Source organism: Portunus trituberculatus, chromosome 36 (genome assembly GCF_017591435.1).
Source record: "Portunus trituberculatus isolate SZX2019 chromosome 36, ASM1759143v1, whole genome shotgun sequence".
Classification (NCBI taxonomy): Eukaryota; Metazoa; Arthropoda; class Malacostraca; order Decapoda; family Portunidae; genus Portunus; species Portunus trituberculatus.
Genome location: NC_059290.1, coordinates 12,078,021 through 12,095,945, shown reverse-complemented (window position 1 = coordinate 12,095,945; position 17,925 = coordinate 12,078,021). Strand labels below are relative to the sequence as shown.

The window sequence follows — 17,925 nt, the reverse complement described above, 5'->3', positions numbered from 1 at the left end:
AACCAAACCCAAGATATTTCTAACCTAGCCACCCTAATCATTAAACAACAGAGGCTTTCAATCCTAACCTAACACCGTAACCAACAGGAAGACAAACCAGAGGGCCACCTGATCTTCAAATTTGAGGTGAAGGATGACGACGATGACGCAGCGATGAACGGCAGCCCCTTCACCTTCGAGATTCACTCTGGCAACGACAACAATGCCTTCAGAATAACACAGGAGGGCGAACTGTGTACTGCGCCAAGTTCAACCACAAGGTCCAGGAACACTATCGCTTGCAGATCAGAGTGTATGACAATGGCCGACCTCCCCTCTTCTCCGAGACCTGGATTGATGTGAAGGTTGGTGGTGCTGGTGAGGGGTGGCGTGGTGTTGTAGAGGTGTTGTGTGGGTGTTTTAGAAGTGTTAATGATGGTAGTGGTGTTTCTGTAGGTGTTTTGTGGTGGTGGTGATGGTGAGGGATGGCTGGTATTGTGGGATTTTTCAAGGTGTTCATGTTGATAGTGGTGTTTTTGTGTGGTGTTTTGTGGTGATGAGTGTGTGAGTGAAAGATTTTGAAGGTTGGTGGTGATGGCAAAGGGTGGCTGGGTGTTGTAGGGATGTGTGAGTGTTTTCAAGGCTGTTAATGATGGTAGTGGTGTTTCTGTGGGGTGTTTTGTGGTGGTGAGTCTGAGAGTGAAAGACTTTGAGTTCAAACATGCCTGTGGTGTTAGTGTAGGTGCATTTAGTGTGATTGAGTGTTGCCGAGAGTGTGAAAGAATTTAAAGACTTACACAACTAAAATTATAATAGAGAATATGTTAAGAAAGGCTGAGGAAGTTGTACACGGCTCATAATATCACTATCACATCACAGGAAGTTAAAAAGATACCGAGGGAATTGAGAAGCATTCATTTCGAGTTGTGTGTCTTAGAGCTGCTCACTTCCCTGCAGATCATTGAGGAGTCAAGGTACCGGCCGGTGGTGTTCCCTCTGGACGTGACGGTCTTTGTGCACACCTGGGAGTATGAAGGCGGGCTGCTGGGGAAGGTGAAGGCTGCCGATGAGGACCCCTACGACATCCTCACCTACTCCATCGCCAGTGATCCTCTTGGCATGAGCGAAATGTACTTCAACGTGAATCCCCGCGACGGCACTCTGTCGGCACTTGGGGGCCTGGACGAGGGCGCCTACACGGTGAACATCTCGGTGACGGACGGCAAGTTCACCACGTTCAGCAGGGCAGATGTGGATGTGGTGAATGTGACAGAGGAGATGGTGAGGAGTGCGGTCATCATCCAGCTCGAAGGTGCCAGCCCGGAGGAGTTCCTGTTGTCCTATCGCCGAAGTTTCCACAGAGCGATAAAGAACTTGCTCAACGCGAAGTCCCGTGATGTGATAATCCTGAGCCTGCAGGACAACTCCAGCAGGATGCGGCGCGACAGCAGGAAGAAGGCATACCAAAAGCCCTACAGACAGGTGGCCGACTTAGATGTCCTGTTCGTCGTGCGCAAATCTGTGGACGACTTCTACTCCAGGAACTTGGTGCGTAAGAAGATATTCTCCGGGCGGCAGACGCTGGAGTCGGTGCTGGGGCTGCGGGTGATGGGGGTGGTGGAGGACGCATGCACGGCCGACACCTGCGAGAACGGCCGCTGCGAGGAACACGTGGTTTTGGACGACGAGCAGGTAAACATCGTGACGGACACCCTGAGCTTCGTGTCACTGCACCACCACCATGAGGCCAAGTGTGTGTGCTCCACGGGCTTCACCGGGGCGCGCTGCAATGTGGTGGATAACCAGTGCGCCCACAAGCCCTGCCCGACCTTCAAGACCTGCGTGCCGGATGTATCGCGGCTGGGCTTCATGTGTCTGTGTCCCGATGGCCTGGTTGGGTCACAGTGCCAGCAGAACAAGTCGAGCTGCCTCCTGGACAGCATGCGGCCCGAGTGCTACAGTCCTGTGTCGCCGATGTCCTTCAAGGGGAAGAGTTATGCCCAGTACTCTCTCCACAATCCAATCAACCGCCACTTCTCCTTCTCTCTCTGGTTCAGGACACTCCATCCCTCTGGCAACTTGATGTTCACCGCCGGCAGGATTGACTACAGCATCCTGGAGGTGAGTTGGGGTGTTGGTGTGGTGTGCTGGGGTGATTTGGTGTGCTCCTGTCACTGGGGTGGGTCATGGTAAGTTGCTGTTTCTGTTGTGGTGTGGTGTTCAGTAGTGTTTGTATTGTCTTGGTGATATCAAACTGACCCTTGCAAAGTAGACCAGATTCTTGTCTATTAAAGAAAATATATAAAAAATTCTCAAGTAATTAAGATACAGTTTCAATTAAGATAGTTTTAAGTTTGAGATTAATACTAGAAGTTGTGGTTTCTATTATAAAGAGATGATGAAGTTAGAAATCAGTAAAGGAAGTTGTTGTCTGTTCAAAGACCTGAAATTGAACACTGCCAAAACAAAATCCATGTCACCACTAACACTGCAGTCTGTACAGCTGAAGAACGGCCAGCTGCACTACTGCTGGGACCTGGGGAGTGGTGAGGGGCGCGTGGTGGTGACAACACTGCAGGTGGACGACGGACACTGGCACCACGTCAAGCTGGAGCGCTACGGCAGCACGGCCGACCTGGTGCTGGACGGACACCACCGCGTGCAGGGCTCCTCGCCAGGCTCCTCCGACCTGCTCAATCTGGAGAAGCCACACCTGTACATTGGAGCAGAGGTGCGGCCCTGGACTGGGGCACAGGACCCGAGGCAGGGGTTGGTGGGTTGTGTGGATGACCCCAAGGTGGACGACATTCCCCTGCCGCTCACCCACACGGCCTCCTCCAAGGTGGCGGCGCTCACACACCTCACCCACATTGTGCCACTGTGCCAGGAGACGCTGCAGCCGCCGGGTGTGTGCGGGTCACTGCCATGTCTGAACGGCGGCACCTGTGAGGAGCGCGGTGCCTCCTTCGTGTGCCAGTGCCACCCACGCTTCCGAGGCTCCCGCTGCGAGATAGACTCCAACCCCTGCGCCTCCTCCCCCTGCCTCAACACTGGATACTGTGTCAACATCGGCAGCCGCTACATGTGTGAGTGTCCGCCGCACGTGTCCGGCTCACGCTGCCAGTTCATGTACTGCAACCCCAACCCGTGTCTGAACCGTGGCATATGCGAGGAGGGAATCTCGGGGCCAATCTGCAAGTGCAAGGGTTTCACCGGGCCAAACTGCACGGTGGACATCAACGAGTGTGCCACCAACCCCTGCAGCAATGGAGGCACCTGCATCAACTCCTACGGCAGCTTCAGGTGCATGTGTCCCTCCAACACCACCGGGATGTACTGCCAGGAGGTCAAGGGCTCCTTCTTCAACATTGGCCTGGAGGAGGTGGGTGGAGTGGTGGTGGTGTGTGACGCAGAGATGGACAGTTGTTTTGGTGAAGTTATGAGGATGTTAGTCATAAATTACCAGCCTTTTCTTATGTGAATTGACACTTTGCTTATTTGGTTCGTGATCCTGGTTTATTCTTGTTCATGTTTGGTGGAGAAGTAGATAAGTGATTTTCTGAGTAATAGACACCTTGTAAGTTGTATTCCACCTTGTATCTTTACTCTCACCTTTCATTCTCCACTCCTTAAGTCTTCTACATAGTGGCAGGCATAGTTTCCGACATCACTCTGGGCCTCGTTATCACCCTGGCCAGGCACTGATTAACTACTGACCTTCTATCAAGTACTCAATCATTCAACATTCACTCACCAATCAATCTTCACCCGCAGATCATCTACATAGTGATTGGCATAGTGGCCGTCATCATCCTCGGCCTCATCATCGTGCTGGCCATGCACTGCCGGGAGCGCCGAGCATCTCGTCGCCGCCAGCTGCTGGAACAAACCAACCACGTCATTCTCAAGCCAAAGAACACCGACAACCACCACAACATTTACAAGCGAAACTCCAAAATGAGCAACCTGGAAGCCTCTCAGGTAATTTATGTCTTTTTTTTGTGTGTGTGTGTGTGTGTGTGTGTGTGTGTGTGTGTGTGTGTGTGTGTGTGTGTGAGGGCATTTGAGTGTGTGTGTGTGAGGGCATTGTGTGTGTGTGTGTGTGTGTGTGTGTGAAGGTATTTGAGTGTGTGTGTGTGTGTGGTGTAGTCTTAGTGTTGATTTTATCTTTCAGCTGTGGTTTTGTTTGTTATTAATAAAGTAACAAGGAGAGAGGAGAGGTGATGGAATATTGTGGTACCTTTAATGACAATAATGATCTGCATTTGCTTTCCTCTTTACTTTAGTAGCCGTTGTGAAATATTTTACACACGTTATTGAGATATTTACCAGTAGTCCACTGCTAGACTTGCTTCATTATATCTCACTGTATTACTTGCATATTAGTGACTTTTTTTGTTTCCAATAGAGGCTGTGCATGTGCCATTTGAAGGATTATTTTCACTTGCATTTCCATTAGTTTGAAGTGTGTTGAGGTTGTGTTTCTAGAGTGCCACACTAACATAGCAGTCACTCCCGGAGGTGTGTCCCTCACTCACCCCACCGCCTGCTGCCCCGCCTCGCCGGCCTCAGAGGCACACCCCATGTGATGTGGGGTGTGGGTCTGAGTGTCGTGGCAGGTGGGGCACCCCAAGGTGAGGTGGGGTGGCGGTCGGCGCCCTTCCCACGGCAGCCAGGCGTGTTGAGTGTTGTGTTGCTGTGCCTGACTGTCGTGTTGGCTTGTATGTGTTGCAGAATCCGCACGGTTGCACGCCTCGACCCGACTCCTACCCCACTAGTCCTAGCGAACCCGCCTACATGCCGCTAAACAACTTTGACACCATCCGTAGCTACGGCTCCGCCGGGGACGAGCTAGAGAACCTCCCCCAATACTCCCGGGACTTTGTACAAAACATATCCAAGCCGGGCAGCCTGTACCACCACCACACACCCCAGATTAACCCCCTGGGAACCCTCCGGGGCTCCACCCTGGGCTCCACCGTGAGCTCCACACGGGGCTCACCCCTGTGCTCCCCTGGCACCGCCACGCCAGTAGACACTGACAGCTTGCATAAGCCCTGGAAGGATGCCCTTGCTCATAACTTGAAGGACACCTACTATGAAAATAACAAGATACAGAACGGTTTGTACCTCCTTCTTCTTGTACCACCTCCTTCACTGCTCTCTGTACCCTGTACCCTATACCCTGTACCCTGTAATGGCTTGTCACCTCTCACCACCATCACCACCACCACCATTACCCTTTGTGTGTTGTTTTCCTTGCTTGAGTTGTGATTTACTTACCAAACATAAACATCCTGAGGGTGTTGGTATTCCTAAACCACTGTGGTAGACATACACCTGGCAGTACAGTAGTGGTGTTGGCACCGCTCCTCGCTGTGTCTGCCATGCCTCACCTGTCCACCTTCTGCTACACACACACACACACACACACACACACACACACACACACACACACACACACACACACACACACACACACACACACACACAAGCAACATTCTTTCCCTCACTTCATTTCAGCAATTTATTCCTATTTTTTCCCAAGCTCAGTTTTTATATTCTTTTTAATATATGCAGCAAAGTCATGATTTTCTTATTTATTTATGTTATTTGTTTCATATTTTTCATCTGTTTCTGGTGCACACACACACACACACACACACACACACACACACACACACACACACACACACACACACACACACGGGTGTTATGTGGTCTCAGTCCTACCCGAAGATCGGTCTATGAGCTCTGATCTCGCTCCGTAATGGGGAAGACTGGCTGTGTGACCAGCAGACGACAGAGATGAATCACACACACACACACACACACACACACACACACACACACACACACACACACACACACACACACACACACACACACACACACACACACCAGCCATATATCCCCACTTGACACACACACTGCCTCACGATCGCCCCTTCACCAGTTCACCAGTCACGTGAGGTCACCATCTTGTCCCCTACAGATGTAAAGTTCCGCCACAATGAGTACATGGGCCTGAAGAAGCTAAGTATTGATAGCAGTGCTCGGGATGACTCTAGTGTGCGATCAGGGACTTCAATGGACGACTTGCCAGGTGAGAACAGACAAGCGCAAGTACTAGGCTTCATTTGAATGCCTCCTTTTTGCCTCTCAATCTCTTAACTCTCTTTTTTTTCTCAAGTTTAGCTTCTGCATGTTGTATTTTGTGTGTGTGTGTGTTTTGAGGTGTGTGTGTTTGTGTTTGCCTGGTTTGCAGTTTGTTTTGTTTGCCTTTTTTGTGTTTAGTTTAAGATTTTTGTTAGTTTTTTTTTGTTTATCGATTTGTGTGTCTGTTTATCTGCCAGGTTGTGTTCAGTTAGTCAGGCGGTGAGTCAGTTTTCAGTAATTTCAGTCTGTCATCAATAAGTCAGTCTGATGTGTTACAGTGTTTTGTTTTCAGTCAGTCAGTCAGTCAGTCAGTCTTTCTTCAGTCATTCTATCAAGTATTAAGTCAGTCAGTCAGCCAGTCAGTCTACCAGTAATGATTTGGTGTATATCTTTAATCAGTTCTATCAGTTCTATCAATCAGTCAGTCATTCTGTAACACCTATCTTCACCCATCCATTCAGTCAGCCAGTCATTCTGTAACAGCTATCTTCACCCATCCATTCAGTCAGCCAGCCAGTTAGCCAGTCAGTCAGTCAGTTACCCGATCACTCAGCCAGCCAGCCAGCCAGACAGTCAGCCAGCCAATCAGTCAGTCAGTCAGCCAATCAGCCAGTCAGTCAATCAGTCCGTCACAACATTAAGAAAAAGTAACATGGACAAAATAGAAACAATTTATTTCCCTTTATTTTCTTTTTCGCTGGACATTATATTTTCTTTATTAGATGCGACATGGCTGTGTTTTCCTTGCATGACTTGAATCTACTTGTTAGCTTTTCTTTGTGCATCATTCAGGCAACTTTTTAAAGGAACCAAGCTGAAACAAACGGAGCAAACTAATGCTGAAAGATAAAATAAGGACACACACACACACACACACACACACACACACACAGACAGACACACACAGACAACACAACAACAACAGAGAGAGAGAGAGAGAGAGAGAGAGAGAAAAGGATAAGAAAACAGATTCTAAACACACATAAATTAATGCCATTTATTGTAAGTAGAAGAGAGAGAGAGAGAGAGTGAAGAATGAGAGATGAGCAAGAGAGTGTAAGTGTGTGAAAAGTTTAAGTGTGGTGTGGTTATAAGTGTGTGAAGTAAGTGTTGGTATGTAAAGTGTGGTGTGATTTGGTAAGTGTTGTGTTAAGTGTGGTGTGTTACAGTGGATGTCCTTAAGTGTGTGTCAGGCTGGTATTCTCAAACACTCCTGCACTTCACCTCCACTATTTCAAAAGGCTTTATTGAAGTTTTCACAAGTTTTTTTTTTTAGGTGTTTTTAAGGCAGAGTGACAAAATTTCTACTTTATTAACTGGAAAAACACTCTTGAAATCCTGCTATCTTAATTTAGATGAGTTTCTAAAGTTTTTTTTTTTTTTTTTTTTTTTTTTTATGGTTCTTGAGGCAGAGTGACAAGATTTCTACATTAATAAGTGGAGAAACACTCTTGAAAACCCACTATCTCAATTTATACAAGTTTTTAAGGTGTTTTACAGTTCTTGAGGCAGAGTGACAAGATTTCTGCATTATTAACTAGAGAAATTCTCTTGAAAATCTTGTTATCTCAATTCATTCAAGTTTTTTTAAGATGTTTTTAATGGTTCTAGAGGCAGAGTGACAAAATTTCTACATTAATAACTGGAGAAACACTCTTAAAAACCATGCTACCTCAATTCACACAAGTTTTAAGGTGTTTTTACATTTCTAGAGGCAGAGTGACAAGATTTCTGCATTAATAATTGGAGAAACACACTTGAAAACCCTGCTAGTCATCTCTGTGGCCTTGGAAAATCGTCGTGGTTAGGGAGCAAAGCGTTTCAGAATACAGGTCTTTGTGTTGTAGTAATGGTGTGATTGGTGCTCTAAGTGTGAAGTAATTTTAAGTAAATGTAAATATCTAAGTGTAGTGTTGCCCAGATTGTGTTACTTAAGTGTTCCTGTTCTCAAGTGGAATGTTCTGTGAAGATTGATATTCATTCTTTGTATCAGGGAAGGAAGTCAATAGTGTTGGCTTATCACTCACTCACTCACTCACTCACTCACTCACTCAATCAATCAATCATTCCTTTATTCACAATTTCACATCCTGAACTCCCTCCCTCTCTCACTCACTCTCACTCAATCAATCCTTTATTCACTCTTTCACATCCTCAACTCACTCACTCAATCAATCACTCTTTAATTGACTTTCACTTCCTCAATTCCTTCCCTCACTCACTCACTCACTCACTCACTCACTCACTCACTCACTCACTCACTCCATCCATCCATCCTTCCATCCCTCCCTCCCTCCCTCCCTCTTTCACAACCTCAACTCACGCCCTCCCTCCATCCCTCCATCCGTCCCTGGTGGTATTTGGGACAGCAGGCTACCACTGGGATTGCTCCGACTGGGCCAGACCCTCTCAGAATCCACTGCCTAACATCATGGAGGTCCCTGGAGGCGAAGTGAGGGACTCCTCCTCCTACCACTCCAACGAATCCAACGAGTCTGTGGTGGTGGAGTCTTCGAAGGGCCAGCCACTCCTGCCGCCCGGTGAGACTCCCTTCTGATGTCCTACAAGGGGTTCTTAGTAACTTTTGTGGGATTTGGGATGTTTTGGGACTCTCAGTGTCTTTTCTGTGGGTTTTGGGGTTTTTGAGGTTGTTAGTGATTTTTGGTGGGGGTTTGGTGTGTTTTCTGGGGTGTTTTAGGGTTCTAGAAGGATGTTTAGGGGTTGTAAAGGGGTTTTTTAGTAACTTTTGTGGGGTTTGGGGTGTTTTGGGGTTCTCTGACTTTTTGGTGGGGTTTGTTTGGGTTCTAGGGAGTTCTGGAGTTCTGCAGGGGTTCTTAGTGATTTTTTGTGGAGTTTTAGGGTGTTTTGGGGTTCTATAGGAGTACTTAGCAATTTGTTGTGAGTTTTGTGTGGTTTCTGGGGTGTTTTAGGTTCTGTAGAGGTTCTAGTGGGGTGTTTTGGGATTCTATGGAGGTTTTTAGTCATTTTTGTAGGATTGGTGTGGTTCTTGGGGTGTTTTAGGGTTCGTGGTGACTATTTTGGGGGGTTTGGTGTGGTTTCCTGGGGTGTTTTGGGGTTCTTGGTGACTTTTTGGGGGGTTTGGTGTAGTTCCTGGTGTAGTGAGGTATTATTAACAGGATATTATTGGTGACTCGTAGAAACTCACAGTGACTCGCATCCCTCTCACCACACATTCCCACCACTCACTCCCCTGCCATCCCTCCCCCCACAACAGTGCAGGGACCCGTGGACCCCGGCAGGGACATGGAGACCCTGCCAGCGGACGAACTTATCAGCGAGTGCGACACAGAGTTTGAGTTGGAGTCTCGGCCGGACCTGGACACCTCACAGCTCCTGGAACCACACTCTGACGCCGGGGCTGAGTCTGATGCCTCCCTCTTTACCCCTCAGCCTCACAGGTCAGTGCTGGGAAGGGGTCTGGTAGTTACAAAGCTTTAATTCTCTCTCTCTCTCTCTCTCTCTCTCTCTCTCTCTCTCTCTCTCTCTCTCTCTCTCTCTCTCTCTCTCTCTCTCTCTCTCTCTCTCTCTCTCTCTCTCTCTCTCTCTCTCTCTCTTCGCCTTTCTGTCAGTGCTAGTTCGGCAGTTACAAAGCTTATTATTCTTTAAGGTTGTTTTGTCTGTTTTGTTTCCTCAGGGCTCTTGTTTTCTTTGTTTTTCTTTGTTTACTATTCTGATGTCTCTCTCTCTCTCTCTTTGCCTTTCAGTCAGTCCTGGTTCGGCAGTTACAAAGCTTATTGTTTCTTTAAGGTTGTTTTGTCTGTTTTGCTTCCTCAGGGCTCTTGTTTTCTTGTTTTTCATTGTTTTTCTTCGTTTACTATTCTGATGTCCCTCTCTGTCTTCACTTGGGCCTCTTAGTCAGTGTTGGGGTGTGTCTGGCTGTTTGTTATGTAGCTTTTTGTCTCGTTAAGGTTGTTTCAGCTTTGTTTTGCTCTTGTTTTCTTTGTTTCTGTCATTTGTTTAGCTTTTCTGCTTTCTCTTGTTTACTGAGGTCTCTTGTTTCTTTCTTTCTTTCTATCTTCCTTCCTTCCTTCATTCCTTCCTTCTTTCCTTTTGTTTGTTTGTTTCTTTCTTTCTCTTCCTTGTTAGAGGGACACTGGTAAGGGACAACAAGTAATGGGGGGGGGATGTCTAAAGGGTTGAGAGGTGAGTAGATCCATTAATGGTCATCCTGTGACTTCTACTTTCCTTCTTCTTTTCATAATTTCCTGATTTATGAATTAAGATTATCATGTTAGTATTTGTAATCACATTTTTTTTTTTTTTTTTTTTTATTATTATTATTATTTTATTTTATTTATTTTTTATTTATTTATTTATTTTTTTTTTTTTTCATCTGTATTGGATGGAAGCATTCTTTTGTCAGGTTCAAGTATAGTTCAGGGTAATGTTGGAAATCATTTGCCTAATCATTTGTTTTGTGGTGGAAAATGTAGAAAAATGTATAAACTGTTTAGATATCACCCCCAAATTATTATCTTTACGAATACACTTTGAAGAGAAACACTCCCCAAGGTTTACAAATGTGCAGTTTGATATACACACTCCCTGCATCAAAATCTTGCATATACATTAAAAAAAAGAACACTCCCTTTACCATACAAAAGTGCAGCAGTAGCAGTCACTCCCAACATCAACTGAACCCAAACAGCTCACAGAACACTCAACAAACAGCACAACTCTTCCTTGATCTGTTCTGTTGTGAGTCAGTGCTCTTATAAGATCGAGCCTCACATACAAAGCTTCACCACAGCACTCTGGCCCTCCACAGACTGCACACTTGCTTGGTCTAGCCTGTGTTACTACTCACTCCACAGCCTGCATTCACAAACTCTCCTTGCCGCACTGCCACTACATTGCAAAGGCTCTAGTTGAAGTGACAGGTTTTCAAGAGTGTTTTTAAAGTTCCAGTGAAAGATTGATAAGATTTCTTTATTATTAACCAATGAAACACTCTTAAGAACCTGGCTAGTCATCTCTGTAGCCTTGGAATGTAGTAGTTGTGAGAGAGTATTGTGATTTTGAATATGGCTCTTTTCACTCAGTCTTCCAGTCACTCTATCAGTCACTCAGTCAGTTAGCCTTGTCTCACACCAATCCTCTCAAAGCACGACTGATCAGAGGACCATCTTTGCTTATCTTTGCACCTGACTGCTCCTCACAGGCCCTGCACAGGTCTGCTGCACAACCCCAAACCTTGACGCACCACTGAGGTCGTCACCGCCTCTCATTGCATGATTGAATTGATGTGTTTGAGTTTTTTTTTGCACTTCCTTCCACCACTGTTCAGTTTGGCAGTTTTTTCACGTGAGGGAAGGAAGGCTGTGCACTGCTTGCCTCCTCCCTCACTTGTGTGTTCTTGAGTTGCTTGTCTTGGCGACGCCCAGGCCTGTGTTCCCAAGTGTTTCAGTGCCTCACTCCCACTGCTTCACCATGCCCTAGTGGAGGTTGCTGGGGTATTCAGGGGTGCTTTCTTGGTTACAGTGAAAGATTAATGAAGATTCAGTAGTGTCAATAGGCAAAGCACCCATGAATACTTCAGTGTCCTCTGTGGCTGGTGAACGCAGTCCTGGCAGGGCAAGAAACACTCGAGACCAGCGGCCCACGACTGGACTGTCACGCACAGACATCTGTACACCCACATTTCTCTCTTCAGATACGAGACTCACCCCAACCAATACCTTCCACACTACCAAATTGGCAGTGAAACAGAAACAGAAGATGAGAGAAGCAAGCTCCTTAATTCCCTTGATAACCCTTACAGCGCCACTTACCAGCCCGCCCCCATCAGCCACCTCCCCGAGGACCGCCACGGCGTCACCTACTCCCCGTACCGTGTCCGCAGCAATCGCCGCCACGACACGGTCAAGCGTTTCAGTGAGTTTGGGGGAGACATGTCGGTCATATCTGGTGTGGATGACGAGGAGGAGGGGGCGTCCCTGTGGGGGGGCGCCGCCTCCACCACCTCCGCCTCAGACCTGGACAATGTCTGTGATATCGAGGACTCGGAAGTGAACTCGGAGTTCGAAAACGACGATAAAGTCAAAAAAATGTAAAGCCAAAAGACAGACTCACAATAATCTCGCACAAAAGATACGTCGGAACAAAACGGATGAATAAATTTAAGTTGCCGAAGTCATTGGTTGTGTGTTTGTACGTATGTGTTAGTGACCAAATTTTTGTCGAGCGATTCAATTTTCCCTGAATTGAGAAGTGGAGGGAAAGAGATTTGACGTGTGATGCACAGCAGCTGACCAAGTGATCCATGGAGAGAGACAGAGAGAGGAGCGAAGAAGAGACATGTTTGTGTGTGTTTGTGTGTACGTACATGTATCAGAACTGCCATTCCTAGTGCCTGTATGCCAAGTGAGTGAGTGTAAATGTTTCATATTCTTCATACATCTTCCAGTGTGCCTCACCCAAGGGCGCCGCAATTCACCCTCACACACATTGCATTATTTTCACCTGACGAGGACAGAGAAAAAAAAAACAGAAAAGAATTGCAGGCACCTTGGGCTTTTAAGTGCCAATTTTCTTTATTTTAGCGAGTGGCAGAGAAAGAGAGAGAGACAGCGAGTACTTTAATGCATTGAATCGCCAGTACAGTGCAGGAGACAAAGGTTTCAGCAGCAGATCAAAACATGGGGGTCTGTTAAAGGTCTCTGGTGCTACAAGACTAGACTCTGGCCGGGAAACACATTAAGTTCCCCAGCACAGAGTCACAATTGCATGAGTCTGTGAGTGTGAGTGTGTGTCTGTGTGTATAAGAGTGTACATGAGTGTATATAGCAGTGTAAATAGTTTCTTAAGTGTGTTTGGCAGAATGTTTATATTTTTCCAGTGTGAACAGATGATATGGACAAGACAGACAGGGTTAGACTATTCAGGTGTGGTTTGCTGCTCTGGTGACTTGGTGGGGCTGCATTCTGAATCTTGCCTGCTTGTCTCTCACTTCTCTTCATTGTGTAGGAGGGACACCGACCAAGGGCAACAAGATTAAAGGGAAAAGAGGCCCACTAAGATGCCAGTCCCCAAACAAAATCAGGAGCCATTGTCAGTAATTGTAAGAGTTGTATATGGTGTGTGAGATCTGTGGACACTGGTAAAGATGAAGAGATGAAGGGAAGATCAAGATTTGAGTTAACAGAGAGAGGGAAAAGTTGATAGTGACAGACATAACATAAGGGGAATAGAAGTGAGTTTGGTAGTCTTTGTATGAATGGCAAAATGAAAGAACAAAGATATGAATTGACAGAAGGAAAGCTTTTATTGACAATCAGAGAGAGAGAGAAAATACGTAAAATAATGAGGTACCAGAAACCAAACAGAGAGATCAGAGAAACAGAAACTGAGAAGATAAAATAGAATAATAAAATAATAAACAAAACAGAAAGAGTAAAAAAAGAGAAATAGAAAGAGCAGAAGCAGAGATAAAAAAAAAAGAGAGAGAGAGAGAGAGAGAGGCACAAAAAAAAAACAATATACATGATAAACTAAAACAAAACACAGAAAGAAACAGACAAAAACAGAGAGAGAGAGAGAGAGAGACAAGCAGGCGTGACCCAGTAGGACTTCACACAGTCACCGGCCGCAGTAAGCCTAGCAGATGACGACAGGAGCAGAGTGCACAGCAGGCAGCGTCTCCAAGGCAGCGTCAGGTGTTCCCTCTGCGGTTCACTGCCACAGAGCGCATCACTGCATTAATCCATTAGACACAGTTCACCTACTCTTAAGATTTAATTAACAGTATTGTCTTACCCTATTTATTATGATTATTGGTTCACTTTTTGGTCCATAATTCTCATTTTCTTCACTTAATTTGTATCTCTTATTTTTTTTTATGGTTTAATTAAGGACATTTTATTCTGGTACTCCCATATTAACTTTTTTTTTATTATTGTGTTAAGATGCAAATAAAAAAAAAGAAAGGGATTATTTAAAAGTGTATTGCCTTATTGTAACAGAATTTCTCGTCACCTCCATCTAATACTACTTAAAAGGTGTTAGATCTGCTTTATAAAGGACTTCAAACAGGCAATGAGTTTTTAAAGAATCCCTGTATATATTGTGAGAAAGGGCCAAGTAAACAGTAGATAGGGAGGGTGTGGGTGGTAGTAGGGTGTGGGTGACCTGATGTGACCCAGCCTGACCTAACCCAGCCCTTCCGTGTCCCAAGTGTCCTTCAGTAAAGCAGGAATTGATGAGGTTGACAGGAAGGTGACAGAGAGCTTTAGGTGAGTGTGTGGTGAGCAAACTAGATGGAAAGTGGAAAGAAAAGAAGTCGTGATGGAAAAATGTGAACAAAAGTCTTGAAATGTGGAAAAAATGTAAGTTGAAATGTGAGAAATTCCAGGAAAATGTGTGAAAAGTTTTGAAATGAGACCAAGACAAGGTGAAATGTTAGAGAAATGAGGATTATATGTAAAAAAAAAAAAGATTAGAAAAGAAAGTTGGAAAAGAGTTGAAATAAGAGAAAAATAAAATATGCAAAAAAGAAATAATGAGAAGAAAATTCAGTTAGAAAAAAAGTTGAAAAAAGAGAAAAACTAAATATGCAAAAAAAAAAATAATAATGAGAAAAGGAAATTGAGGAAAAGAAAGAAAAACATACTGAGAAAAAAAAACTGAAATGTAAATAAAACTTATAATATGAAAAAAAAAAATGAAAATGCAATAAAGAAATAAAAAGAACCATTGTGATGTACAGAAATTAATACACTATATAGAAATTCCATTATGATGGAGGAAAAAGGAGAGAAAAAAAAACAAATAATAAAAATAAATGTAAATAATAATGGTACAGTAAAAAAAAAGATAATTGTGATGCTTGAAAGAAAAGAAGAAAGGAGGAAAGGAAAAATGATCTCCCAATTACACATTTAGGCATTTTATGAGAGATATGACACACACACACACACACACACACACACACACACACACACACACACACACACACCTATTCTATTTGAGGGAGGAAAGATGAAAAAAATTATGCAAACCTTCCACTGTCACCAAATTCATTACAAATTATTAGTGAGCTCATAATTTATGCATTTATTTTATTCTCTAATATTTTTTTTTCTATTTCTCTTATCTATTATCTATCTTTATCTATTATTTGTTTAGTTTTATATATACTTGTGACTGTCATTATCTATTTATCTATTATTATTATTATTATTATTATTATTATTATTATCTATTACCTGTTTACTTCTATATCTACTCGTATCTAACATCTCATCTTATCTTTTATCAATTATTTTTACTTTATCTTATTTAATCATTGTTCCCTTATCTGTTTTCGTTCAAATCTACTCATAACTATTTTATCTAATCTTTTATCAATAATTTTTACTTTCTTTAACTTATTTGATCACTTATTCGTTCCTGGTATCTTTTATCAATAATTGTTACATTTTCTTATCTTATTATATCATTCATTCGTTCCTGGTCGTAATTTTCCCTCGTGCATCATTCCAAGCTAAGTTAACCCACTCTGCTGAAGTCATTGTGATAGTAGGATGTACCGCACCATCTCTGGAGAACAAAGGAAGAACAAACGACAAGAAGATAAATATTTAAAGATGAACCATTGGAAAGACTCGCCTGTGGGGTTCGAACGCGTCTCACGAAGCTTCGGAGAGACTGTGACATGTTTTATACAATCTTTTGTAAATAAATTTGTAATAACTCGGCTGTTGTGTTTTATTTTTCAGTGGAGAGAGAGAGAGAGAGAGAGAGAGGAAAACAATAATAAGAGGGAAAATTTAAGGAAAAGAAGGAAAAGAAGTAAATGAAGGGTCCTACCTGTGTGAAAACGCAATATAAGAGAGAGAGAGAGAGAGAGAGAGAGAGAGAGAGCTTACTGTGTGTGTGTGTGTGTGTGTGTGTGTGTGTCATCCTTAATAGCAACACAAGGATAACCTTGTTTTTTTTTTTTATCTATTTTAGCCAACTTTCAACTTCTCACTATCTATTTATTCTACTTATTCTATTATCTCATTATCTATCTCAGTACCTATGTAGCCAACTTTGTTTATCTCCTATAACTATCAACTTCATTCTCTGTCTATCTAAGCATTTATCAACACCGTATCTATGTCTAAATGTCTATCAACCTAGCTGTCTATCTGCCTATCTATCTATCTATCACTCGTCAAACTTAATCACCTCATAACCACCTCTAAACACCTTTCTCATTTGTCTCGTCTAGTTTCTCCACCTCTGTTTATCTCACCACATAATGTAAGAAAACAATGAGGTTTGCGAGAAGCCACCATGGGGATCTTCAAGCGGCATGCATGAAGACAAGTAAGTAGAAGCAGGAGTAGAAATCAGTTTTAGTGGAGCGTAGATCAGCTGGATGAACGCGGGAGTGTGTCAGACGAAGGATTCAAAACACTTCCCGAACCACTATCGCTATTTTCAAAGGTCTCTAGTCAAATCCATCGCGGGGTTTTAGGGTTATATTCATTATTCGTGTCATTTTTTTACAAGATTTCTGCATTATCTATAGCAGAAACATTAGAGAACCCGGTTAATCATCTCTGGCATTTGTAAATAGTCGTGGTGGTGAGAGAGCTGTCTCGAATACATGCCTGAAACAGCTAGGAGTGGCACTGCGCATGCTCGGAGATGGAAGGAAGGAAGGAAGAAAGCCCGGTTAGTTTTCCCCAGAGCTTCAGACAGAGAGGGTGTGTGTGTGTCCTGAACTGCGCTGGTGACGCCGGTGAGTGGCCGGCGAGTCGTGGTGGCGCGGCGCTTTAAGGAAGAGGTGAGAGGAAGACCAGCATGTGCGAGTCCACAGAGGCAATGCATTATTAGGTAAGTTTAAAGTTTTTCTCCATGAAACATTATTATGCAAGATAGCGCGTTTTATTTTTGTAGTGTGCAGTAGGGCTGTGGTCACGTAGCCAACGTAGCCTGTTTACCGGCTGACGAAGGTAATCCCGCAGCAGTTCCCACCGCACCTCCACTACCTTCAATGTGCTCAGGTTGAAATAGCACGCGGTATTCTAAATGTTTTGTTGTGAGAAACTAACAAGATTTCTACATTAGTAAGGGTGCGTCGTTAATAAGGGAACCACTCTTTACTCTCAGGGTAATCATACACCATACCACCATTGAAGGCAGTCGTGGTGAAAGCGAAGCAATACGGTGCTGGTGCTAAGTGCGGATAGTGTGTGGCGAGTTGCCTGATGGGGGTGAAGGGCGCCTTCCATGGGGTCTGATGGGGGTGTGTACGGCTCCCTTCCCTGTGATGGCACCGGGTTGAACAAGGCACAATTTACTAAGGCAAGCGGTGTAGGTACCATGCACAAGACACTGGCAGTAAGAGGGCTCCTTAAGGGGTGACACACACACACACACACACACACACACACACACCCGGTAGCTCAGTGGTTGGAGCGCTGGGTTCACAAGCCAAAGGACCGGGGTTCGATTCCCCGGCCGAGTGGAGATATTTAGGTGGGTCTCCTTTGACGCGTAGCCCCTGTTCACTGTTCACCTAGCAGTGAGTAGGTACGGGATGGAAATCGAGGAGTTGTGACCTTGTTGTCCCGGTGTGAGGTGTGTGCCTGGTCTCAGGCCTATCCGAAGATCGGAAATAATGAGCTCTGAGCTCGTTCCGTAGGGTAACGTCTGGCTGTCTCGTCAGAGACTGCAGCAGATCATAAGTGAAACACACACACACACACACACACACACCCGGTAGCTCATGGTTAGAGCGTTGGCTTCACAAGCCAGAGAACCGGGGAGATATTT

At 44.6% G+C, this 17,925-nt stretch overlaps 1 protein-coding gene and 1 long non-coding RNA gene across 2 annotated transcripts in view; one reads left to right on the top strand and one right to left on the bottom strand.

The window, feature by feature from the left end:
• LOC123513731 (fat-like cadherin-related tumor suppressor homolog) overlaps positions 1 to 15,853 on the top strand; it is a 102,575-nt gene extending 86,722 nt beyond the window's left edge. The window contains 10 exon segments of the mRNA XM_045271122.1: positions 88 to 241; positions 244 to 344; positions 937 to 2,100; positions 2,483 to 3,361; positions 3,754 to 3,960; positions 4,714 to 5,101; positions 5,975 to 6,085; positions 8,508 to 8,678; positions 9,374 to 9,557; positions 11,813 to 15,853. Coding sequence (XP_045127057.1) covers positions 88 to 241; positions 244 to 344; positions 937 to 2,100; positions 2,483 to 3,361; positions 3,754 to 3,960; positions 4,714 to 5,101; positions 5,975 to 6,085; positions 8,508 to 8,678; positions 9,374 to 9,557; positions 11,813 to 12,212 — 3,759 coding nt within the window. The 3' untranslated portion in view covers positions 12,213 to 15,853.
• Positions 15,048 to 17,869, bottom strand: LOC123513732. Its single transcript, XR_006677440.1, has 2 exons — positions 17,847 to 17,869; positions 15,048 to 15,112 (listed from the first exon to the last, which is right to left on the bottom strand). It is a non-coding gene; the product is annotated as an uncharacterized LOC123513732 (long non-coding RNA).
• Between the last annotated feature and the right edge of the window lie 56 nt (positions 17,870 to 17,925).